The sequence below is a fragment of the Leptonotus elevatus genome, chromosome 14 (assembly GCF_054856555.1).
Source record: "Leptonotus elevatus isolate MCC_2025b chromosome 14, RoL_Lele_1.0, whole genome shotgun sequence".
Classification (NCBI taxonomy): Eukaryota; Metazoa; Chordata; class Actinopteri; order Syngnathiformes; family Syngnathidae; genus Leptonotus; species Leptonotus elevatus.
Window position 1 is genome coordinate 12129177 of NC_141252.1, and position 25844 is coordinate 12155020.

At 42.5% G+C, this 25844-nt stretch overlaps 1 protein-coding gene and 1 pseudogene across 3 annotated transcripts in view; one reads left to right on the forward strand and one right to left on the reverse strand.

Annotated features, from left to right (window-relative positions):
- Positions 1 to 25844, reverse strand: part of btbd7 (BTB (POZ) domain containing 7) — a 27407-nt gene continuing 1563 nt past the window's right edge. Inside the window, exons 2-11 of one of the 2 annotated variants that reach the window (XM_086094817.1) lie at positions 18876 to 19111; positions 14464 to 15600; positions 8921 to 9129; positions 7818 to 7893; positions 7181 to 7341; positions 6955 to 7098; positions 6554 to 6743; positions 4798 to 4976; positions 4303 to 4707; positions 1 to 2865 (exon numbers count right to left, since the gene is read on the reverse strand). In XM_086094817.1, coding sequence (XP_085950943.1) covers positions 2092 to 2865; positions 4303 to 4707; positions 4798 to 4976; positions 6554 to 6743; positions 6955 to 7098; positions 7181 to 7341; positions 7818 to 7893; positions 8921 to 9129; positions 14464 to 15600; positions 18876 to 18957 — 3357 coding nt within the window. In that variant the 5' untranslated portion in view covers positions 18958 to 19111 and the 3' untranslated portion in view covers positions 1 to 2091. The remainder of the gene's footprint in view (positions 2866 to 4302; positions 4708 to 4797; positions 4977 to 6553; positions 6744 to 6954; positions 7099 to 7180; positions 7342 to 7817; positions 7894 to 8920; positions 9130 to 14463; positions 15601 to 18875; positions 19112 to 25844) is intronic. The other variant, XM_086094818.1, reaches the window with a different exon arrangement.
- LOC147163007 (uncharacterized) overlaps positions 25051 to 25844 on the forward strand; it is a 5170-nt pseudogene continuing 4376 nt past the window's right edge. Inside the window, exon 1 of the transcript XR_015097116.1 lies at positions 25051 to 25054. The product of XR_015097116.1 is annotated as an uncharacterized LOC147163007 (transcript). The remainder of the gene's footprint in view (positions 25055 to 25844) is intronic.

The window sequence follows — 25844 nt, forward strand, 5'->3', positions numbered from 1 at the left end:
TTTTCGTAATATCAAACCAGTTTATTTTTGAGGACCACTGTTGCACACCTTTTGAGGTGCCAGTAGAAAAATAGATTCAGTGAAACTAAATGCAACGTAATCAGTCTACAAACATTGACTCCTAAGATGCATCCAACACATTTCAGATGATTCAACTCCAAGAAGAAAAAAAACTAACAATAAAAGGTGCTAAATAACATCTATGTACACAAAAGGGCGCTACAACTATCTGATGCAGGCTGGTAAGCTGGTAGAAAAGAGCTTGCATAGACATCAAGGTCTCCAATAAAAACCCAGCTGCAGGCAGGGAAGGCACTGACCTCTACAGCAAACAGTAAAACAACCGCTTTTATTCGATGGAACGTCCTCTTGGAGAATTCAACAACTACGCAACATGAACATGAGGAATCTGAAGTTTAGCATATTTTCCACCTGTTGACACAAAAGCAAGCTGGGAAAATTGTTTCTGCATTGGCGACCTTCAGATCCTCTTGCCATGAAAAACAAAACATGACAATCCACACCAGCTACAATAGTGAGCAAATTGGCCCAAATGCAGAACATTTAGGAAGGAAATCATTCTGAGACACAATCTTTAGAGCACATTCGCAGTGAGATTTCACGACAGGAACAAAGTACACTGTCGCATAAACACAACGACCACTTAAATGTAATAGAAACCATAAACAAGTGGCGCTTGATTGGTTATGTACAATTTGCGCGAAATGAGCCAGCGACCTTTCTTCACTTCGCCGCGTGATTTCTTTTGTTCCAAGATGTTCTTTTTTCCCCCCCTTAAACTAATGACACTCATGCTGGCGTGTTAGCTTCAGTCGTGGACTTTGCATGGTTCTGGAGCTACATGCTGCTGCGGCACTTCCGTCACTTTATTGAACAGAATGTGCAGGTGTCCCTGGCCTCGCTACAATGGCGGCAAGGCGGTGGCCGGATGCGTGCAGGCAGGTACAGTGAAAAGAACAGTCGGTTAGTATAATGATGCCCAACCATATATTGAGATTATCCACTTTTACTTATTCACTACAAAATATGCATCCTTGTTCATTTATGCCGGCAACACACAGTGCAGGCCGAACAGCTCTTCTACTACTTGCCATTCATACAACAGAATTATAGCTTTGTGGTCAAGCAAACAGGCCCAAATTACATTTTCACTATACACCTTATTTTTTTTTAAGTATGTGCCTTATTTTAAAGGTTAGAAAACACTGTGAATTAAGTGGTTTGCGATAGTATGACATCATAGAGAAGTGAGTTTGAAGGTAGCTGAAATGTAATATTGGTTAAGGCTTCAAGACTGGATTACTTGATGCTATTTGATGAGGAGGAAGGAGTGCTCCTTCTGATATGTACAAAGAGACCAGGCTGAAAATGTGCGAGTACAGTACTGAGATTGTCACCACACCTCCGTGTGCAAGTCGCAAGAACACACGAGTCTGCTACCATTTAGGTTTCGTTCTATGCAAGAGCTGAGGCTGGGGGTTCATTTGAATTTTGCGAGGCTGTCACTTAAAAGGAAACCTAAATAATATATTTTGAAGAAAGACAGTATGAACCGTGTTAAGCCACCAGACGGGTTCGACTACGACTTCGCATCAGGTCCGATTTGTGTCTTTGCGTGACAGCCAGAACTAGCACGGTGGAAACCAGTCGCATGGGATGCTACAGAAAACCGGCCGAAAACGATAAGGGGACATTTCCATATGATTTTTATCACAATGCTCGCCTCTAGACTGCGTGGCTTTTTTTTTGTAAATGGACAATCATATCCTGCCATCTGACACTCATCAACATGAATGGAGTGTTTGTCTGACCGCCACTTGACGACTGAGCTACATTAAGGTACTGACTTAACCAACATCCGACCAGGTGACCTCCAGATGGACGCTCGCCCTTCCTCTCTGACTGTGTGATGGATGGAGTCAAGTGGCAGAGGTAGGACACGTCCTATAAATAGCAATCACCTTTCCCCTTGCTTCTGTTTAACACGCACACGCACACACATATTTAGTGCTTGACCATTCAAAACAATGGGCTGTCAGTCATTCCCTTTTCCAAACTCAATTGCTGGGGTTAAAGTGCAGATTTTTTGTACGGGTAGTCAGGCTTGCTGGGTGACCTGCGGTCTCTGGCGATGTCCTCGCTCACACTGTTCCTGCGAGGCTGCTGAAGGGGCCCCGGGCCAGACGACTCGCCGGCGAGGACCATCTCCTCCGGGGCATCTCGAGGCCCGGCCGTTCTGTCCTCGTAGCCGTCCATGTTTCCGCTGGGCGAGCGCAGGTGGCCCAAACCGTGGGTCAGGTCTGTCTCGTTTGAGCGGCCCCTCGGCGCATGTCCCATCCTGGGCTGTGGCCCCGAGGGGCTAACGGCGTCACGCCTCTGAGGGGTCATCCCCAGGACATCCAGCCGGAGCGGGTCTGGGCCAGTCCGTCCCTGTGCGTGGCCCTGGGACTGAGAGTCGGTGATGTAAGTGGGTGTAAAGGGTCCCGAAGGGGTGCAGCTGTGGCTGTAGAGGTCTGGTCCGGGAAACGTGGACAGTGTGTGCGCGGGGGCCGGAGATGAAGGTCGGCGGGAGAAGTCGTACAGGTCGGGGAACTCCGCTTGCATCTCCAGCTTGGGTTCGGGAGCGTGTCTCTTGCAGGAGTGCCCGTGTCCAGGGCCGTGGCTGTGGCGGACGGAGGGGCGGGGCCCGTGGGGCAGATGAAGGCCCGGGGGGCCCATGGGGCCCATGGGGCTGTGAGGGCCTTCCCGGTCCATCTCCGCTATGTGCTGCTCCCTCAGCGACATGACCGAGACGCCCAGCGCGATGTCGGGCATGAACTCCCTCATAACGGGCTCCATGCCCATCTGGAACAGAAGACACACGTTTGTGATCATACCTAAAAGTCATTTTCATGATCCAAACATGTGACGTCGTTAAATACAGGGATATCCCAACACGTGGACGAACAGAATATGAACAAAAATGTTGATCATTGATTTCCGAAGTAAAAGCATATGTTTGTAAAATGTCTTCTTTTGATTAAACACTGCTTTCTTGTATGTTGATGTATTACTTTTACTCTCTACATCGGACAGCACGTCTGCATTTTCTACTCTTTATTTTGTCACAATAAGTTTGTGGTTGTTTTTTTTTCTAAACTCTGCAGATGGCTACAACGCAAAAAAGACAGAATTACAAAAAGTTAACTGCAGTTGTAATCATGATTGAGATCCTAAAAGATGAAAATATAAAAGGAACAAAATAAAAATATTAGCATCAAAATGTTAAAAAAAGTACTTTGAAATGCCACTAAGCATGTTTGTTAAAATATTTTAAGTTGTCAACACTTTGAAGGTTTAGAGAGCTTTCTTTAAAAATGATAAAATTGCAGTGAGCTTCCCGGGTCATCACCATGTCTTAAACTAAATTAAAAACTAAGCAAGTAAGTTTTCTACTGTAGATAGTAAAATTCAACATAATTTCTTAATTTTAACAAAAAAAGTTTAGAGAGTTCCGAATGTCAGCATAATATTTTCTAAAGTGGAAATTTAAATAAATACATAAATGAAAAGTTCCCTGTATCTCACTGAGCGACATATGCATGCAACTGCAGCTAATTTTAGTTTTTCGCCAGGGTTTGTAAAAAGCTTCAAAAAAGCTTCGCAGACAGTGAAAAATTGTATTAACATGTTCAAAATTTCTTTGCAACAAGTACTCGTAAAAACTGTCTGTGAACATCTTACAAATCCTGATGAAAACCGAACATTCGCTACATTTCCCAAGTATTCACCGCTCAGTGAGGTGCCAGCTTTAATCGGCCTTCAGATTCGTAAAAAGGCCGATGCTGATATTTGTCAAAATGCCAAATATCGGCCCGGATAATCGGCCCGGCGGATATTCAGTCTATCCCTACTGGAATTTTTTTTTCTGTTGGTATTAAATATAATACTTTTGTATTTAATAAAAAAAAAATTAACCGTCATCTAAGTATTGGAATTAAATGAGTACTTCTACCTTTACAATAGAATAGAATGGGAAATATTTGTCATGTACACACTTTTACACGAAATCTGACCTCTGTATTCAACCCATCACAGTAGTGGATCAGAGAGGCTCTCTCTCTCTCTTTTTGTTTTTGTTTTACACAAGTATCTGTATATACAGCGAGTACTTTTGTCACCTCTGCAAAAGTTATACTTATGTCTCCTTCAATGCGATCTGGTCACTTGCGGCCAAAAAGGTTGGGAAGCCCTGCAATAATGCACAGCTCAAAGACCCAATGGCAGAACAGACGCACTCACCGCTTGCTGTTCGGATAGCAAGGCTCGGCCCATAGCTTGCGGTTCGGTGCAGTCTGGGGGGTGGGGTCTGGGCACAGAGGAGAAGTCCGAGCCGCCATGCTTGGCCGCCGCATGGCGCTGGCTAAGGGTGCGGTTGCAGGGGTAGGAGAAGGAACGGGTGGGGGTCGGCATGGGAACGCGGGGTCGCCAGGCACCTTTGAGCTGAGCGTGGCTGGGCGTAGCAGGGGGGTGGTACGGGGGAGGCGGGGGAGGCAGCGGCAGGCGGAAGCCCGCTACGCCTTCCAGCTCTGTGAACATGCTGTCCATGGCTGGGCTGCTGTTTACACGACATCGACCCACCTGGCGCAGAGCCAGAATCGGACTCTCGTCTCCGAATCGCTCGTCAGGAAAGAACTTGTACGGGTTCTGAAAAGACAAAATTAAATAGAAAACAAACTCAAATTTTCTTTGCTTGAAATTCTGTAGCCCCTTTCTTCCACTGGCTTTCCCCCTGACCTGTAGAAGTTCGGTGGCTCCGTCAGCCAGACCGAACTCCCGGAGCACTCGCAACTGCAGTTCGTAGCTGACGATGGCGCCCTCGCCGCAGTTCAGGGCGTACGCTCGCTGCACTTGCTCCGTGTGTCTCAGTTCCTGTAGCCTCCGGATCATCTCCTTCACCACCGACAGCTGCGGCACTGCAAGACGGACACGTGAAATGTAACCATCCTTGAGAACTGGGAGTATCTATGCTGAGGCAAACTGAGGAAATTCATCTCTTCAGTGTTTCCCCCGAGGTTCATAATTTTTTTTGAAGTGATAGTTTTTTAAATTTATTTTACAGTATCCTTATTTACTGTAATGCACTCACATTTAGGAAAGAAGAGTTATATAGACATTGCAGTATGTGCAGTGTTTTCTATAATGCTACAGTCACACCAAAACCGAAACGGCGATCTGGAACGTTTCCTTCGAGTTTTTTGGAACGATTTCCGCTCATTTATGCATTCGCGCACACCGGAGGAGGCGGCGTGTCCCTTGGTGAAAACTGTAGAGCGCTTTACGAGTCAACAAAAAGAGCACCGCCGACTGCTTCCACTTCTTTCTTGGGCACTATTTTCTCCAGCAGCGAGAGGTTTTTGAGGTACGTGATAGCACTTCCGCTTTTTTTAGTGGGCGGCCGGCAGTTGCGCTAAATAACTTTGGCATGGATGATAAACACTGCTGCTACCTCGGTACACTTCAACAGCAAGTAAATACACTAACCAGCACTTGTATGCTACTTCCTTGCTCACCATTCGGTCCCGGTTGGCCGTGGTGTTGCGCTCGGGGTGACAACAGACAGGATGCTGTGTGTGACGTAGCCTGTACTCAAAGCCGATTGGCTACCCGCGAGGCGAAATGCGGAAAAAGTTCAAATTTTAAAAATTTGGTAAACATGCGAGCGTGAGGATTTTTGTCACAAATGTGCGGATTTCGCTGCGCCGCACCGCGTCCTAGCGCTCCAAACGCGTTCTCTGCGCCGCCCCACACACTTTCGTTCCGGTCCGCGCGAAGTACATTGACTACAATGCAAACGCCCTCCACCAAAACACCCCCCCGCTTTTGGTGTGAATGCAGCATAAATGTAATGCTGGCAAGTTTTCAAATTTACCATGCATAAAAATTAGGGGTGTCAAAATGAGTGCATTAATTTTGAGTTAATTTAAAGTTCCTTTAATGCCACTTTTTTTTAAACACGCAATAAATGTACTGTACTTTTCCTTAGTTGGAAAGCATGTACTGGGGAAATTCCAGTGGCAACGCAGCAGACACGTCCAATTCAAAATTTAGCAGTAATAAATTTAATAATAATGCATAGATTTGTGGAGACTGGGGTCAAGTTGTATTTCACAATTTTAAAAATGTGCAGAATTTCACACGTTACTTCATGTTAAAGATTAGATAGCTCTTAATATGAAAAGAAAAAAGCACTGAGCAGTCGCCAACGTCTTACAAATGCAATTATGCCATCTAGTGGCAGAAAAACTAATTTTTATGGATTATTATGAAATTACTATAGTTTATTACTATTAGTTTAATATTTTTTTCCACTTTTATGTTAACAAGAATATGAAAACTTAGAAAAAAACGATTTTATTGTATATTTAGAACAGATAAAAACATGTGTTGCAGGAGGGTCTGGAATGTATCTCTTGCGACAAACGAGAAGTTCACTGTAACCTGAAAGGGAACACACAATATAGAAACGAAGATTCTCCGACTAAGAGCTTACCTGGGATTTCATTGGCTACAACTGACGGAGCAGCGACCGAGTTAGCGGTCATCTGCTGATGGTTAACCATGTGACAGCACTGCGGCACGGCGTTGTTGACCATGTAGAGGGTGTCTGGGACGTTGGACATTCGCACAAGTCGCAGACGCACCAGATCAGTCTGCTCTACCATCATTTCATCCAGCACCAACTGAGGAGAGAGAAGGCAAATTAGGAGCTTGGTTTCAAAGCGCTTATAATGAATCTATCTGGGCTGTTGGCATGTTCATCGACACAGCTACAGCTCATTTGGCGAATGTGAAAATTGTTACAGAATCACATTTTTGAGCAAGCATAGCAACAATGGTGCTCTCAAACTAACGTGTGCCGTCATCTGACAGCTTGATCAATCAGTGTCCTACCTTTGCCTCTTCTACGTACGGAGAGAAGAGGCGAGGGCGCACATAAATGCCAGCGTTCTTCTGCCTCAACCAAGCATTGGCTTTCCCCCCCTCGGCCGTTGGCAGCATGTCTGACGGAGGGGTGCTAATCAAACCCCTTTTGAGCTGTGTGGGAGAACAGGGCGTAAGACCACCATGATACAGACATGCAGAAACTGGTCAGAAAAGACGGGGAAGGGGCGCTGACCGCGTCGGAGAGGACGTCGCTGTGTGGGGGCAAAATGTGCTGGGTTCGAATGAAGGGCAGGAGGGGTGAAAGGATGTCCTTAAGCTCCTCCACGTCAAGGTCTCTCCTCTTCACTCCACGTTTGTTGACGCTGTGGGCTGTGCCGCTCAGCAGATTGGGCTCTGGCCAAATGTGAACATGGACAGCCAGATTTAAAATGAAAGCATATGGATATACAGAAGTAATAATATTACATCAAATTAGTTGCTAATGACGACTACATCTTAAAATGGTTCATTGCCATTTAGTTTAGCTTTCGAAGAGGATAAATCATCTTCCATTTTCTCTATCATTTATTGTCATTGGGGTCATTGTGCTACAAAAAGTGAATCGAGTTTGTTTTTTTCTCTTATCAAACCTCAATAGATCAGTTAGTCATTTGTTATGCTTATGAAGGATCGCCATCACTATGAGCGGATCATGAATTCTCTGAATTCAAAGAAACAAAATGGGTGACAAATGCTCTTCTTTTAGGTTCAAATTCAGCCAATGTTTGATATTCTTTTAAATATATTTTGGAGGCTTTAGTAAGTGTGAAATGTCCTCAGAATCATTAGGGGCTGTGCTCGGAGGATAATTATAGAGTGTATTATCTTACCCCTGTCTGCCATCCTCTTAATAAGCTGCTGCTCGCCCCACTTAACAACATGCTTGAGAATGTCCTGCTCACTGGCCTGCAAATGAGACGAAGACGTGGCGATAGGGAGAGGAGGAGGAGGAGGAGGAGGAGGAGGAGGGATGCAGGGAGACAACATAATTATCAGGACAAGAAGGTCAGATATTGTCAGGGGGGAAAAAAAAACAGCTGCTAAATGAGGATAGGGTGACAGTGCAACATGTTTAGACAGTGTTCCAGCAAGGTGCAAACCCGGTTGGCTTGTGTAGTTGGATTACAACATTTCACCTCCACGGTCTGGCCAAAGGCCCAAGTAGCTTGGCACAACTGATGGCCACCCAGAAGCTATTTAATTTGCAAATGCTGCACTGGATTCTGAAAGAGGTATTTTGGTGAGAAATAGCTGACCGATGGTTATATCCACAACTATTTGGACACTGACGGAGATTATTTGGATTTTGCATCCATACATCACGACAGTGGATTTTTAAATAGGATGTGTTTAAAGTGTAAACATCCCGCTTTCATTGAAGAAGTTTTTCCATTCAGGAATTACAACCATTTTATGTAGACCACCTTGTTTTCATATGTGAAATGCATTGGAAATGTAACTTAAAAAAAAAAAGTCACATCACAGTACCTCCCTTTAGTTTTCAGTATGAGAAAAGCACACTGGCTTGAGATCATTGGAGAATATTTAAATTTATTTGCTTTTAAATTGTCTGAAGGTGACTGCAATGAAAGGCCTGGAAAAGCGTCACCATCGAGGAATTTGGTGAGCTCTAGACTTATAGACTAGATTTTTATCAACTATTAAAAGTTGTGGTTATATTTACAAATATGTCCACATATTTTTTGTTTTTATGTCCCGTCCCCGAAAAGAGCTTTCCGGTTGTCTTTTTCTAACAATGAGGAATAGTGACTATTGCTGCCAATGGCGGGGTATTACTTTTCACACAAGCGCAGAAAGATTCCTAACATTTAACAAATGAATAACTTAAGAGTATAAAATAAATGTATATATATATTATTTAGACGAATCCATGTTTGTTTGTTTTTGTAACAATTTATTATGCTTTCCTCACCTGTAGGTAGTCTGACTGGATTGCACTGAGAAAGTGCTCCTTGCCAAGCTCATAGAGAACATCTGAGGTGACAACCTGACTGAACTCCTCGCAGAGGAAGTGCATGGCCTGCCGGTGTACCCACTTGGAGCCATATGGCTGCGAACTCCACTTGAGGATGGGGACGAGTGAGTCGAGAGACAAACTTTCCACAATAATGTCCTCACAGCCTGTGGGGCGACAATGTGAGAAGCAAGCCAGTGAGATAGATTTTGATGTCATCATTTCAAGGATTTGAGTCAAGAACATTTGCAGGTAAAAACATTTGAATACTAAAAAGCACCCGTCAGTATTTTTCCCCTCACGTTCACGCACTCAGGGATTCTCTTTCAACTAACCTCCACATCATCCTCCTTGCTGTGTTTCTTAAATCAAAGCACATACCAGAACAGCAGGCAGTGGTTTAACTCGGCAACACACCGACCCACAGAAATGCCTTGAGAGCTTGATGTGGTTTTTTTTTGCCTTCTCGAAAAACATGATGAATAACCATGGACGCCTGAGTAAACGTGACGCGCACTTTGAAAAGGTGTACACACAAGTGTGCATGGATTAAACATGCATTGGGGAAAAATTAGGTCAATGGACAAAAGTATTGTTAAAACACCCCTGAATCTGCCATCTTTGTTGAATTTTCTAAAAAAAACATGAAACGAGCACTTCAAATCTCATTAAAAATCCTCCATAAGAAATACATTCATAAAAAAAAAATGAACTGCACAAGTGCATGACCTGTTCTACTGCCCACTCAGCTCTTCTAACAAATTATCATCCATTTGCACTAGTTGAGTTTGGAGGGCAAGTGTTGATGTTTGGAGCATCATGATCATTTTGACCCGTTGATATTTTGGAATTTTGGATTGTACGAGCGAAATGGTGAATATTTTTAACTGAAACGAGTCATTCAATTGGAGAAGGGCGAAGAGTCAAGGAGAATGTTGAGAAATAGTCAAGGTATGCCGTTTTATTCTAATTTGGAGGTGTTTTTTGACCAGATTTTCTATTTTCCATATTTTTACACAAACACAATATCCAAAAAGGTATTTTACACAAACAACTCAATTTCTCCAGAATCCATCATCTGATTTTCAAAATTCTTGGTGCATTTTATGCAGTTTGAAATGGCAATCAGACTCAAACGGTCAATTTTGGGAAATCTTGCCATGTTGCTACTTAATATTATTACAGTTTTGCCCATATAGTTCTGGCCAAATTATTTGACATGCAAACAAAGTGGAGGTTTACCAGTTTTATGAAGAAGATTATGTTTGACTGAAAGTTCTACTGTATTTTCTTCTTTTTAGTTCCTGTCCAATACTTTTGTCCATATGCTGCACCTATGCTTCAAAGTGTTCAAGGACATAAATTTAAAATTAATAAAGTGTTCAAGGACATAAATTTAAAATTAATTTCTTAACATACCCCCCAACTTAATTGTCTATGCAAATTAAAATAATGACGGCAGTTCCAACAAAAGAATGGATGAGCTGTAGCACTTTAGGCTCTTTTAGTTTTATCAGCAAGTTACAGAAACAGCTGTTTGGAAGGAAGGGGGAAAACCCAGAATAGTTTGGAAAAGCGAAACAAAAAGCTATGGCGCTTTGCCTTTTAGTCGGCTATAAACTAAATGACTGTTCTAGTTCCCCTGCCAGCTGTGTCTCAGTCTTTGACAATCTTCCCTGCCGTCTGTCTTCTTCAGTCTTTTAGCTCTGTGCATCCTTGGCCACACATGCACAAAAGTAAACACTTGCAGCCAACAGCTTTGCTCCACATTAGCCCATTAAAATTCACAGCAGCCGCCAATCTAAAGAGAAAGAGCTTTTATTATGAGCTGAAAATTTAAATTTGCCATTACAGCCAATATGAACTCTCCACAGTTGGTAACCCCACACAACTGTTGTACGATTGAGCGATTCCATTGGATGAAACTTGACTTGTTATTATGTGGCGCTCCTGTTAATGGAGGACACAACCGCTAAAATCACTTTAAATGCAGACCGCACTCGATGGCTTGTAAACAAGCCCGTGGATGTAAATCATGCGCGAGGATCACTCAAGCAATGCCACCGAGTGAACCAGGCTGCAACCACAAGCAAGAGGCTGGATGGTCAGCGTTGGCGAATGGAAGGAAGGAACAAAACCACACTGGCCCTCTCTGCAAGGCACTTGAAAAATTAATAAGGCTTTTAATATTGCTTGATAGCTAGGCGAGGTGGAAATCATAAAGGGAAACATGTCTGGAGGATAAATAAAAGACGGATGATGGCGCCCGATCGGCTACTGCAGAAAACACCTCCATGCCGCTAAATCTCACAGACAGCAACGGGATGCCATTGAGGAGCACGGGATGGCGATGACAGCGTGACAGATGAGAGGATATTCTCCTCATCTGTCTCCTGAAATAAACCTCTCTGCTGCCTCCTAAAGAGACCTGGTGTCCACTGAAACTGCTTCAAAATATTGTTTTACGAGAATTGTGAAACTGGCTGGCCTGACATTTGTCATCAGGACTTCTGGCAGTGTAAAAAAAAAAGAAAAGGCGATATCAGCACATCTCCACTGACACTCACACAACTGCACTATATATAGCATGCTACTCTAATATGACAACATACCTAATAATATCATGTATGTGTATATTTAAACCAAAGGGGAAAAAGGTCCTTAATGTGCAGGCTGTGTGCAATTTACTGATTCACACAGTTGGCGGACTGCATTGCAACAAAGCTCACTTCTAGGCATTAATGACACATACATCAGTGGTCCAAGGGCCATTTCGTACAGCTTATTGAGGAAAGTTTTAAGATAATCATAACTCGATGCACTTTCAAAATCGGACAGATTTTTCTACTTTGATATTTGGCGTCCCCTATAGGTTGGTTTCAGAATACTTTGGCGGTCATTGTACCACGCTTCCACAATTTCCTCAAAGTTTTATGATGGTTGGACAAATAGTTAATGAGTAATGGAGCTCTCTTCGGAACGTCTGACCTTTTCATCACCTTTCCTTAACCTTTGCGGAAAAGATCATTGTCTCAAGGCCAGATGAAAAAGGCGCTTCCTTTAGAACCTAGGAAAAGCCCCACCCTCCACTGTTAGCAATGAATCTATCAATACTGTACTATAATATACCGTACATAATAAACTACTCTTATATTGGCTCCATAGGGTGTATAAAAGTTTTTTTTAATCGCCTATTTAGAAACCACTCCCCCATAACTTCTTTGAAGAGCAATTTTGCTAAATGTGAATCAATGACTTACAAACACCCAGAGAGGAAATGATAGACTGTATGTGAAGCAAAATAAGACAAAAAAGGCAGCAACACAAAGGTAAAAAATGATCAGTAGACTCATTTGTACGTTTCACCCAAAAACCGGGAGTCCCCACACAAACACACACAGAGCAGTTGTGGCCGAAGACACGCCATTAACACAGGCGTTTTCCTTTCTTTTGCACTCACGAGCGTCTTTGCATATAGTTGGTAAACTTCATTGGTGGACTGTTGCTTTAAATATTGGTGCCGTAGAGGATTATGATGGGTAACATCCTTTCGTAAAGGATGGGAGTAACTTGTGCAGAAAGTGGGTTAAAAGTTGCATTGAGGCAATTTTCTCAAGCGTTTTTAGAATTGGAACAAGCTTTCTACCATGTACTTCTAGGTCATCTCGCTCGGAAAGGAAAGTAGCAGTCCATTACAGCCTGTCACTCTGCAATGTAATAATTCTGACATTGACTCGAAAGTCAGCAGCTGTGGAGAAAGTTGGAGCGTAATGGAGAAAGTCAGAATCACACTCTTGCCATGTCAGCTGCCACCATTCATTTTATAGTGAAGCCACAGACAGCACAGACTTTAAAATGACACCTGACGGTGTGCAGCAGGGCTGTCGTTCAAGACGAGTAAAACGGGCCTTCCAAATGGGAATAAACAGGAAGCTGCAGAGCAGACAAGGATGGCAACTTGGACAGGATGACAGCGGCTGAACCTCAACTATCTCGCCACATTCCTCACTGAGGTTTCATGGGAACTGATTAGTGCTGCACAGCTCAGTGGGAGAGGGAGGGGAGTGGAGATAAAAATACCCTCTGAATCGGGAGAGCTGTGTTGGATGGCACAATTTGCTTGCTCACCGGCAAAGCTGTCAGGATGACAGCGACAGCACATCTCCAGGGTGTGAGATGCTGTGTGATCAGCTGACTGCGTTTGTTTACATCAGACCGCCGCACGCCAGTCGTCGACAGATTTGAGACTTTTCAGTCTATGTATCAGAGCTGTGCTTTTAAAATATTTCTCACAGGCAGAAATTAGCTTGTAAAGCCCATTACATAAGACGTTACATTGTCTTCACAGCTACCACTTATAAAGATGAATTTAGCTGCCACTCCCAAGATAAAAAAAAAAAGCTCCATGTCATGTAGACGATGTGCAATAGCTCTTTATGTAAATTGTAAAAATAATTTGCACCAAAGATATAGGAGTTGTAAAAGGCAATAAATACAGGACATTGGGTAAGTGATGCCAGAATCACCTATAATGACTTTTCTCAGTATGAAGTAGCTGGAAGCTGCCTTGAGGTAGAGGACATCAAATTTACCATAGCAAAGATAGACTTTCATGTTATATAGCAGACTATAAACGAAGTAAAACAATTAAATATTGAGTATTATGATACTGTATTACCTCAACATACCACATTTATTACCCATACACTGCATCAATTCCTACTGTCTACATTTTCATTCGGTACCATCCTGCTGCAACTTTAACACCTCTGACCTGAGACGGCAAGCTGCAGTCTGGACAGCAGAAGTCATACTTGGAATATTTTAACATAAGATTAATCTGCCCTGAAGGGTGGAACAATAACTGGAGTGGAACAAACCCTCAATGCATTCATGTTTGAGATGCCAACAAAAAAATTTAGGCCAGAGAGTTAGTTTTTAAACAAATCAGTCCAAGATAAAACACAGTGAGGCAAAAAAAAAATGATGACTCGTGTGGTATGACATATTGACATAGTTGTCTAAATTAATCAACAAGTAATCGATTATCTATTTTAATTATCGAGTAATTGTTTTGGAGCCATTTTTATTTATTTATTTAAAATTCTCTGATTTCAGCACATCAACAGTAATTGTTCACTAATTTCTGTAGTCCTTCATGAAAGAAAGCTGATTATCGTCTGTGTTTAATCAAAATAAGACATTTGCAAACATCTGTTTTTACTTTGGAAAACAATGACTGAAACGGTAACACAGTAAAACATCAATCCCCCCACCCCCCCTTTTTTAAAATCACTATACAAATACGAAGTACGAAATAAACACCAATCACCGGGTAATAAAGAGTGTTCAGGGGAAAAAATGCTTTTGTGACACACTAACGCAAAATCGATTAATCGATTCTAAAAATATTCGATAGCGACAGGGTGACAGCACTAGACATAATCATGAATTATTCATTTGTACGCATGTGTGCTGTTAACCGGATCATAATGACTTACCCTGTGCCAGCATACTGAACTCCAAGAATAAAGCGATATGGTAGAGCTCCATGGCTTCTTCTGTGCGTGTGCTGGCCCCCCGGCCCCCTGACACCAAGGCTTGTACCTCGCCAAGGCTGCCCGCAGAAGGGCTACCACGCAGGACTAGTCCCAACTCCACCACATCTGTGTACATGCAGTGGAGAATCACCTGCACATATTTGCGCGGGATGATGGACTCATCCAGCACAATACGGGTCGGAGTCTGCAGCGTGCGCTCCGTCATTTCCTCTCCTGTACGAATGCGCCTCTGCAAAAGGTTTCTAAAAAAAGGGGAGCGTGCAGAAAGGATCGCCTTATGAGCTCGAAGGTCCTCATCTGGGGTGCCTGCTCCTCCGCCGCCTCCTGAGACGGCAGCTGGCGCTCCAGCGCCTCGCTCATTGAAACTCTCAACCATTTCAAAGTCTGAAGAGAAACTCAAAAGGGCATCATAGTAGCACATGTAGTCAAACAAGCCCTTCATATCTGCTTCTAGGGAGTTGGGCGTGCCAAACTCCTTGCTGAGCTGCACCAGCACGTCCACATTCTGCAACCTGGAATCCTCTGCGCTGCTCACTCCAAACTCCCCTGTGTACAAGTAGTGCAGAAGCGCGGAGAACATGGGCACGTCGATGCCTGCCGTCTCAATGTCCATGTGGACCTCGGCTCCGTAGCCGGGCGATGAGGACAGCAGAGTCTTGAAGAAGGGGCAGCGAGCAGCCAGGATGGCCCGATGCGCTGGGAAACACGTCGCTTGGAAGATGAGGTCCACGTCAGTGCAGTATTTATGCTGGTAAAGGGCAGCTAGATTCCGAGGCAAGCTAGGGGCCTCAGCCCGTGCGAGGCTGGCCTGGAAGCTCAGCTCCTTGAGGGCAGCCGTACCCTCGTATTCCTCCACCAGGGCATTAGTGTCTCGGACGTCCCAACCGGACAGTAGCTCGCGCATCTGCCGGGCGTGATCCGCCGAGCGACTTGACTTCCTTCGTTTGATGAACCGCCGTTTAAGGGTGGCCAGGCCAAGGCTTTTCTTCTTCCTGTCGGCGGGGCGCTCATGGCCATGCTCCAGGCTGTAAAGCTTAGATTCCCATGCATATCCCTGCTGTGAGTAGGATGAGGTCCCTAGAAGGGATACACAAGAAAACACACTTGAGCTTCAGCTTATGCTCAACATAAAATAGGAAACAGTGACACTGAGGTGCATTGTTGAGTCCAAGATGACACATCAAACACCATTTATTTTATTTTTATTTTTTTAAACCACTTATCCTCTCTAGGGTAGCGGGCGTGCTGGAGCCCATCCTAGCTGTCTTCGGGCAGTAGGTGGGATGGAACCCTGAACTAGCACTCACTATGTGCAAACGTAGTCACAAGAACACCAAGCAAGTTTGTGATGGTCTTATAGCCTCTACCTTCAACGTGCTGTAATTTATTTCTAATGTCCTCACATAATTCTCTCCTTTTCTTCCTCTGGTCCATGTTTAACTCATTCACTCCCAGCCATTTTACTGAAGCAATACCCTTTGCTCCCGGCTGTTGTACTGGATTATGACTTACTTTGCAAGGCCCACAGAATATTGTGTCCTATTGCTATAAAAACATGGAACCTACCAAAAGAAAGATTAGAGTCTCTTCTTTCGCCAGGAGAAAAAAAAGAGTATATTTCTATCTGTTTCTGTTTGCCGCAATTAGCAATAGAATATAGCTAATAAGTTTCTTCATTATTCACAAATGTGTTTAAAACACAGGGAAAAAGCCTATTTGCAGCACAACCCTGGTTGATCTCTTATACTCTGCTGCCACCTGGTGGCCATTTTTGTAATAACTACCATTGATTTAAATGTTATCTTCAGTTCAGAGGCTGCATCAAAGAAATTCTGTATGCTTTAGCATAACCCCCCCACCCCCCATATAAAACGTATAAATATATTATTGGGACCATGGCAATATTTAAAATAAAACATCATTTTTGTCCGGGCCCAGTTCATGAATTTGTTCTTTAAAATATATTCTGTTGAACTACAATTCAAAAGCAGGGGTGCACCGATCGATCGTCCAGCCGATCAGGGATCAGTGATCGGCTGATCCCTTAAAAATAAACCCATCTTTTCCACCGATCTCTTCTCCCTCCTCAGAGGTCTGAAAAAGTCAGCCACTGTCCTCTTCTGCTGAGATGACTACTTTTCATTTTTATTTGAGAGAACTACTTCATATGCAGTTAAATCAACCCGTTGGTATTATTTGAAAGATATTGTTCAATGTTTTAATAATAAATAAACCAAGATTGGAACACTGAAGGTATATGCTTGTTACGAGAAAAAAAACTCGGGATTGGCAAAAATCGGGATCGGCAGTTCAGACTTTTTACAAGATCGGGGCTCGGCCGAAAAATTTTGATCAGTGCACACATATTCAAAAGCATTGAATGATTTTGACTGCGGGTTTTTCCTTTTATTAACAAGGAGGTACCAACAATTTTGTCCACATGTGTAAACTATTTTATTGTAGAGAACATTGTCACATGCACGCTCTACGATTATCAGACTATTTGAGTACTAAGACTGCATAATTCAAACTATTGACAGTTGTCTTTGGCATGAGAGGGGACTCATGTCTGAGGAAGCTCTGCCAAGGAGATCCTCCCTTCCCGTCCTCTTCCCAACATCAATCAGCATGACCCAAATAGTAATAATTGCAATGCAGTGTATCATCTGCAAGCCAGACCAGCTTAAGTGAGCAACTCTTATAGACAGGGTTTCCTTACGTGAACCTTAGCGAGATCGGGCTGGGCCAAGAAATTTAGGCCTTAGGCAAAAGGGGATTTCAGCGTTGCACAATTACATGTCTTCCTATAATAATGAGTTCCTCATAAATAGCAGGGAGCTCAAACGCAACATAAGACACACATCAAAAAGTCCCTCAAAATAGCAAATGTGATTGTGCGGTGCTTCAAAAAGAGAAGAACAACAATACTTCAAAGTCAAGAGCCTTGTTTCCACAGTGATACAGTTCAGTTTAGCGCACTATGGTACAGCTGGGAATGGCAAACCCTGATGTGAATGCTGCTTCAACTATTGCGTGTGTCGGCAACAGAGAAAACATGGTGACATCAAAATGTAACATTCCAATAAGTCTAACAAAGAATGCAACATATTAAACCAAAGGACAACGTCTTGCACTTAGTGTTGGCTGCTAGATTGCAGTCTGAGTCAATAAACCATATTCTTCATCCATCTGGTGCCAGAATTCAACTATAGGCAATGACATTAATATTATAGATTGTTATTGAATGAAGGTTTTTTGCTGTATGGCAAGTTGCATTATCATCTTGGAAAATTATGCCATCGCCATGCATCCTATCAATCAATGGATTCAGAAGGGTCCAAAACCTCGTGGTGCAATACCTCTCCCAAGGTGTGAGCACTTTTAGAAATGGAAATTACGTTTCCATAATTGGTTCAATTCCCCCCTTTAAAAAAAATGAATGACTGCAACAGTTTTCTTTCCTGCTTCTGTTTAGTGTTTCGTGAACCCAGAAGGGTGACATTTTGATTACTAATTGTTTTGTGAAATATCAGCGATTTACCATTTTTCTGCAAAACTAAACATTTAAATGATCCTCCTCTATAGGAGTGGTAATTCGGCAATTTTTCCTCAGAGGTTGTACAGTATATTGCTTGGCAGAAAACATGGCTTTTTTTTTTTTTATCCAGGGGCTGGATTCAAAACAAAATGAAATAAACGTCAATCAGATGTAAAAAAACAAAACAAAACAACTGTAATTGGAAGTAGGAGAAAGACATGGATCAGGTCAGTCGGAGTGTTGATGCTTACAAGAGAAATTACTATGCAATGATCTCCCACAAAAAAACAACTGCAAACTATAATGGACGAGTGGTCATGGCAGAAATATGAAAACCGAATCATGGAATCTTATTTAGTTGAACAACTACGGACTATGGGGATCATTCAGGAGATTGGGTAACATTTAATAACAGCTGGAGGTGGAAAAATAGGTGTGCATGACAATGGCCTTTGTCTCTGGCCGACTCAGGTTTCACGTGAGGTTATAAGTGGAAGATGCGTTAGTTGCAATCCTGAATTATTTAAAAGAGATGGGGATAACACAGGCGTATTCAACTATGTAAACATTAAATATTTTGGTTTAAACATTGAAAATACAGCAAACTCCCCATATTCAAGCATCCTACAAAATGTACAATTCTAAAAACACGAGTGTTATCTATTACCATTGTTTCCTAAGGGAAGAATAGTTTTGAAATACAAGACCAACCCACACCCCCAGACCCATTTGTGTTAGCCCAATAATATTCCATTGTATATAAAATATGACTGTGCTAAGTAAAAATGTGCAAATATATGTGCATTATATTTACCAATAAAGGTCTGCTGCGTCTGTGCATTGGCTCCTATGCGCGGGGAGCATGAGTGTGGATAGCTGGATCCATTGGCACCCATCCTCTCGTCTCTTCACTTGCTACGTGGGGGTCCCCCCTCTTGCTGAGTCATTCTGCTCAGGCGACGGTGCTCCCTTCAGTCCTCAGTCGTGTCCGCCACGGATCCTCTGAACAGTTCCCAGAGCCCCGGGCCCCGCCTGCCATGTCGAAAACGTCTGGAAGAAGGAAGATGAGAGAGGAGAGGAGGAGGAGGCAGACGTGAGGGAGACGCTTGTATCCAAGAAGATGATTGAATTTAAAAAGTAGCCGAGTAAACAAAACACCCATGCGGGGATAACAACATAATGAGCTGACCATTTCAAAAGATAACAAAGCGATACAGTCATCAATGTCTAGAAGAAGCCTGCACAAAGGGACATTTAAAATTATCTTTCACACCCTTCCAGCCACATTGATCTGTTGAAACGCTAAAAATAACGATACAAAGGTTTTTAAAAGGAATGATGGGCCTCAATGAAAGTGTTGCAATGAGAACCGAAATGAAAAGCAGACTTTTAGTAGGTTTTCCGAAGTAAGCATAAAAACACAAATGTGGTTAAAGCAAAACCAGAAGCCATTCGGCAAGTTGCCAATGAGGCAATGAGCATGATGCAATTTAGTTCTGCATGTGGTGTCTTTTGGTTTGTTGGGCGGTAATAATTGGATTACCTTAAAACAAACATTCCCCTCAAAGCATGTTATCATATTTCTCAACAGTAGACATTCTACTATGAACAAGGAGAACAGACAGCTGCTAGTGGTCATAACATATGAGTTATGTTTATTAGGGCTTTACTGAAAATCTATTTTTAATTAATCATAAATAAGAGCAGACTGGGATCCAGTGTTATTGGACATTGTACAATAGATCTTGCAGCAAAATGCCAGCACTTTGCTGGCTGCCTCTTCTCAAAATGGTTGCTTTTGTGGCAATGACGATCCAAATTCAACTTTAAACCATTTATTTAATGTTTTTTTTAATTGTCAATGTATAATGTTGAAATCTTTTCAAACCATAAAAATCATTTTTAGTAATTTCATAGCACCAATTTACAAACAACAGATGACATCTGTCAGAGATCCCCAACCACTGGCTTGTGGACTGCTGTAGTTTATTTTCCTTCGCTAAAGAATATGCTTGCACCGGTCAGGATTTCTTTTTTCATTCACAATTCAGAAAATGGAGCCAACACAGTATTCTTCTATCTACTTGTAAACAAACTCCATCCACACAACTTCGTATGTTCAGACTGATACATGGCAGTCAGGCCTACAGAACAAGCTTGCAATCCTGTGTTCCTAACAACCAACCTCTGAAACAGTTCATTTACTTGAATAAATGGTAGGCATACTTGAATGTTACTGGAGCAACTGTGTTGTATTTATTCAAATTATTTGCACTTAACTACATTCCTTGAAAAGTGTTTATACTACCAGATGTTTTCCATGGTATCCATTTGGACATCGTATATTTGTGCATTATTTTATTTGTATTTATCTTTTATTTTATTGTGTAGGTCTATAGAATATTGGTATATAAAATAAACTGAGAAAATATCAGAGAAAAACGCCAATAATTTACATTTTAAGGAAAAATAATATCGGTATCTGGATATAGAACTACTTGTATGATATACTTTTTTCGTCCATATCACACACCTGGTTGCAACATGTTTTGCTAACTGCTAACGGTTGTCATCACCTATTTTTACTGCTAGGCCCAATTATCGGTTAATTTACGACTCCTGCTTCAATTTTAATGGCATTTGGATCATCTGGGACGTTGGCCAAGTAGATTTCATTACAAACATAATTACTGTCAACAGACAGATATAATTAAAAGTGTTCCTCAATGAGACTAAATCGAGAACTTTGCTGATGGAGGATGTGTTTTCTCTCTGACTGCCATAGCAATTACACACGGCGTCAGCGCTTGTGGAGCCGCCAATCACGTACAGAGCGTCCAACTGGGGAAGGTGCTCACTGCTTTCTTTCTTCACACTATTTAACATGCAGTCACAGTGGAAGGCTCCGACAAAAACATTGGTTGATCTTTTTTTCATTAGGCTTTCTTTATATATCTGCACAGGGAATTCATTTGGACAAAATTAGAAACTGAATTTGAATATGGAGGAGATGAGAGGAACCCCCGTGAGATATACATATTGTTTACAAAAGGGGGTGGGGATTCTCAAAGGAGGATAAAACAAAGCAACCAACAACTATTCAACACGGCCATCTTTAACTCGCACGAACGAGTGAAGCAAATTTAATTTGCACTGCAGTGCAGACGAAATGTTAAAGCGCCATCGAGCACAGCTCCTGTTCTTCACAGGAGCTGGCTCACACCATTAAACAAAAAGCACCCCCTGACATGTTCTATTAAGCTGAGAATTAAGACGCTTTTCCTGCATTCAAGACTGAAACAGTGTTGTCGCTGTGCTGAGCCCTGACTCGGAGCGAGACGAGGGCAGTGGCATAGAGGAGTGGAGGTGTTGGGGGTAGGCAGCGCTGGACTACACGTCCCTAATGAGAGGTGACAGCAGACACTACCTGCCCCCCTCCACAAATCCCTTTTATACACACTTGGACATATGCAACCTTTCTAGGCACTCACCTCACTGCACTCCTCCGAATCCTTTCAATTAAAATGAGCCACTCTTCAACTGAACAATTCCATACAAAGGACACGATTGATGTATTATTTAAATCGGACCCATGTCACGTATATTAATCATTTATGTGGATTTTCCCGACCAGACCAAAAGGTATGTTTCCGGGTCTTCTTCCTTAGCTGCAATTTCCAAATTTCAGCAGTCGTTGGGATTTCAAATCTGACCTAATTCAGGTGATCCCCTTTGACCACATTTGAATTAATGTGAATAACCACTGTGGAACTTCTAAAGTTGAATGATCCTGAGCTCTATACCGCTTATCCTCACTAGGGTCGGGGTTGAGCTGGAGTCTCTCCCAGATGACTTTGAGCAAAAGGCGTTGTCAGTAACTGGAATTGACCGTCAGCCAATCACAGGGAACACAGATAAACAATCATTCACATATTCAAGCAAAGTTACTTGGGGAAAAAATAGCCTCTGGAGTCAATACAAAGCATTGGATTCATACAGATGTCACAAACAATGGCAGATTCTGTGCAAGATTTCAGCTCAGTGAGCATCACTTTGAAAGTGTGTTCTTTTTAGGTCACTACAGATTGATACAAGTGATAAAGACGACAACCATGAAAGTTGTTATATTCCGTCCTCCCTACTCGGAACACTATGTCTGTGTTGATGATCATTTGACAGTATTCATAAAAAAAAAAACTAATCGTTAGCAGAACGGGAGATCTGTTGGCGCTACCGATCAATAAGCAAATGTTGTATTCACTTTTTTGAAAATTAAAAGATGACTACACCACCTCTACCATACCAAAATAGATACGAACAAAGCTTATTTTTCGGAGATTATAGACTGCTGGATATTTGATACAATCATAGGCACCCTGAAAGGATCGTAATAAGCAGTGCAGCTGTAAGCGGAAACCACAATTCTGTCACTGTGACCTTCCTATACCAACGTCTGCCCTCATTCCACAGTAAAAGAAAAAGAATAATAAGCCTCCCTGATGACATAGTTAAGGATCAAGGGTTCTACGGGAAGTTATCTAATTTCACTCGGGGGCGGTGCGAGTCAGCGGTAGAGTGGTCGTCTCGCAACCCTGAGGTCGTGGGTTCGATCCCAGGCCATTGTGACCATGTAGAAGTATCATTGAGCATGATAGTGAACACCCAGTTGCTCCTGATGCTGCGCCATCAGGAGGTGAATGAGTAGTCAAAAGGTAAATCACTTTGAGGGCCCTTGTAAGGTGGAAAAGCACTATATAAGTGTAAATGAAGTACCATTTACCATTGACTGAGTCTGAAAATGATTATTTACAACAAATAATGCATCTTGACATTTAATTCAAGCAGAAGAGATTATGTATCTCAGGGCTGCATTTGCCAATTAGGTCATTCAGTATACCGGCGAATTGGGCCATCTGCCTGATGGTAGGATCCGTCGTCATTAGAGATACAGGAAACGGGAGGAATTAGAAGCGGCTAGAATAAACAACGCACACACAGACATGAGAGACAAGCAAATACAATGTGTCCAGAGCGATGACTCATGGTGGGCAGCCCGTGGATTACACTGGGTCAAGCACCACTACACATGCGGATTTTGTCAGCTGATTTCCTTTCAGACTGTCGACTGGATCTCATGATGTTCTGTCACTCAGAGTCTACGCACAAAATTGTTTAGAGCTTGTTCTTAGTGTGCCATTCATAAAAGGCACCTGATGCTTTGACTCCAAAGATAGATTGACACACGGTTCAAGTGACACCATTTTTGGGGGGCACAATTCAAATGAGAGAAAATAAGCACATGAAATTGAATATCCTCAAATCAAAATCAGGCCTCTTCCAAATATGGATAAAAACCTGACTTAAATTGATTTAATGTGTGGCAATGCAAGTGCACATTCAACAGTTGTTGTGGGCCTGACGCCAGCTAAATACGCCGATTGATGCTATATACAAATGCACCTATATAAATAAACACACCCCGTGATCAATCTAAATCACAGTAAAAGCACAGGTGAATTAATATGGTCTAATAATGGCACATTAAAAGTGAAAGGTGTGTCAATCATTAAATAAGGAAAATAAATTGTCCACAGCGGAGAACAAAATGTGAAGGTTACCAGAACAAACGAAAGTGAAATCTTAGTTCACAATTTGGTTTATGGCCAAAATTTACTACGAAATCTGTGTAATTGCAGCAGGGGACAGCAAAAATGTTCGAAGCTCTCCACTGGTACATTAAGCTCTGTGCAAGAGGTGTGCCATGGCTCAGAGAGACGCACGCAGCAACACATTAGAGGCTGCGAAGGCGTAAAATGTAGTTTCAATTAGTTATCTAAGGCATTCTGCTTTTAACTTTTTTATTTTATTTTATTAATGAGAATTTGTATTTAATTTTAGTTTAAGATATGTGTTTTGTTTACTCATAATTACTAACACTGATGGTACACAACTGTAAATTTGGACTTGAATAAAAAACTATCAATTAAAAATTCCAACAATACAGTACAGCACGGCTGCGAAAGATGAACCGTGACGCAGCAGGGTAACGGGGGTATTTTGTCGACATGGTCATGTTGGCATTAACAGGGTATTTTGGATCTGTCCACTTATGCTGTGCTCGCATTGGCAGATATTTGATATGTATCACATTTGTATCCACATTTGGAAGAGGCCTGATTCCGATCTAAGGATATCTGATTCCATGCGGCTTTTTCTATTGGTGAATTGTGCCACTTGAGGGCCAAAAAATTTGAATGGTATGACTTTAACCATGCCATACACCATTCAGCCTTGGTGACTTTGCAAACCACGAGGAGAAAAGACTTACTCTAATGACTGCACAAACAGTCTGCCAGCCAATGTCCAAGGGATGACAGACAGCTCCAAAAGACAATGCATGCTTCTTGTAAGTGAAATGTCAATGTATCTTGTTTAGGCCTTGTTGCACAACCACAGAATATCAGTCGGGCCAAAGTCTGACTCGCTCCGGGGCAAGTACTTGCAAGCAAACACAGGCTTTTATGCCAGTCATGGACTTCTGAGTGCATGTCACTCCGATAATGACATGTCATTGTATGGCTGGAGACCGCTGACTCAAATCCTCAACCTGCTCAAAAGGAGAACCGCCATATTGACATGTCATTTAAAAGCACCTTTCCGCCTCAACAAACATTCTAACGGCTTTATCCTCCAGTACATGCTGAATGTTGAGTTTAGTCACAGGATTATCCAGTGTGCGCACGCTCTGGGATTCACGCCACTTTACATGGATGACAGCACCAGTCACACATCGAGCAGAAGTTGACACCAACACGGAAAAAATTATTCACGACGACGTTGAGAAAGGGGCGTCAAATGCGTTTTCATCATAGGCCACATTGTAGCTATGGTAGCCATCAGGGGGATGATTATACCACAAAGGGGTGGAACGGCACCAAAAATAACAGTTCGGCGCGTACATTGGTTTCAAACTCACTGTTCGGTTCACAATGGGTACAGTAAGAGAACAAGATGCTTTTCTCTTGCGTAAACAGGAACAGATGTCATATTTAAAATAAAGCAACATATTTTTGTTTTAGGAAAGGTGCATGTTTGCACAGAAACAGAGCAGACATACTTTGTTTTCATTTAAAAAAAGTTTCCAGCAAACACAAATTTGTTCCAGGAAACGTGTATGCCCACAAACAGATGCCGAAACACTGGAGCATATATGCCAGGCCTGATGTGGCGCTGTAATGGTGCCACAGGAGGCCACCAGAAACAGAATAAGAAGTGTGTGGATGGCGGGGAATTTGAAGCGAACAAGAAAGAAGACATTTGTGTGGACTGACAACGAGGTAGAATTTCTGCTTTGGAATGAAAGCTTATAGCACCGCCTAGACAAACAACACGGTATCCTGTCCACCGTTGTTATTGTTGACGTCGGTGGTGGTGGTGCATGTGAGAACTAGGACAAACACATCATTGACTCAGGAAAGATGTGTTGTACACACGCAACAGTAGCGGCAAATGTAGTTATTCTGGAACCTGGTTTCAAAAATGATCCATTGTACTTGGGGTACCAAAATGCAAGTTACGTGTGGACAGAACCTAAAAAGTAAAAACGCAAAACGTTTGCTGACACTGAATACTTAAGCCCCATATGCAACTGAGGGGTCAACATTTACGACAGCAGCGAGTGTTGATTTCAAGGTGCTGAAGGTCGCAACGTTTTCGAAACGTTCTCTAAACAGTCCTAATGTTTTTCCTTGTTGCAAGGACATTTTGAACACTTGCAACGAGC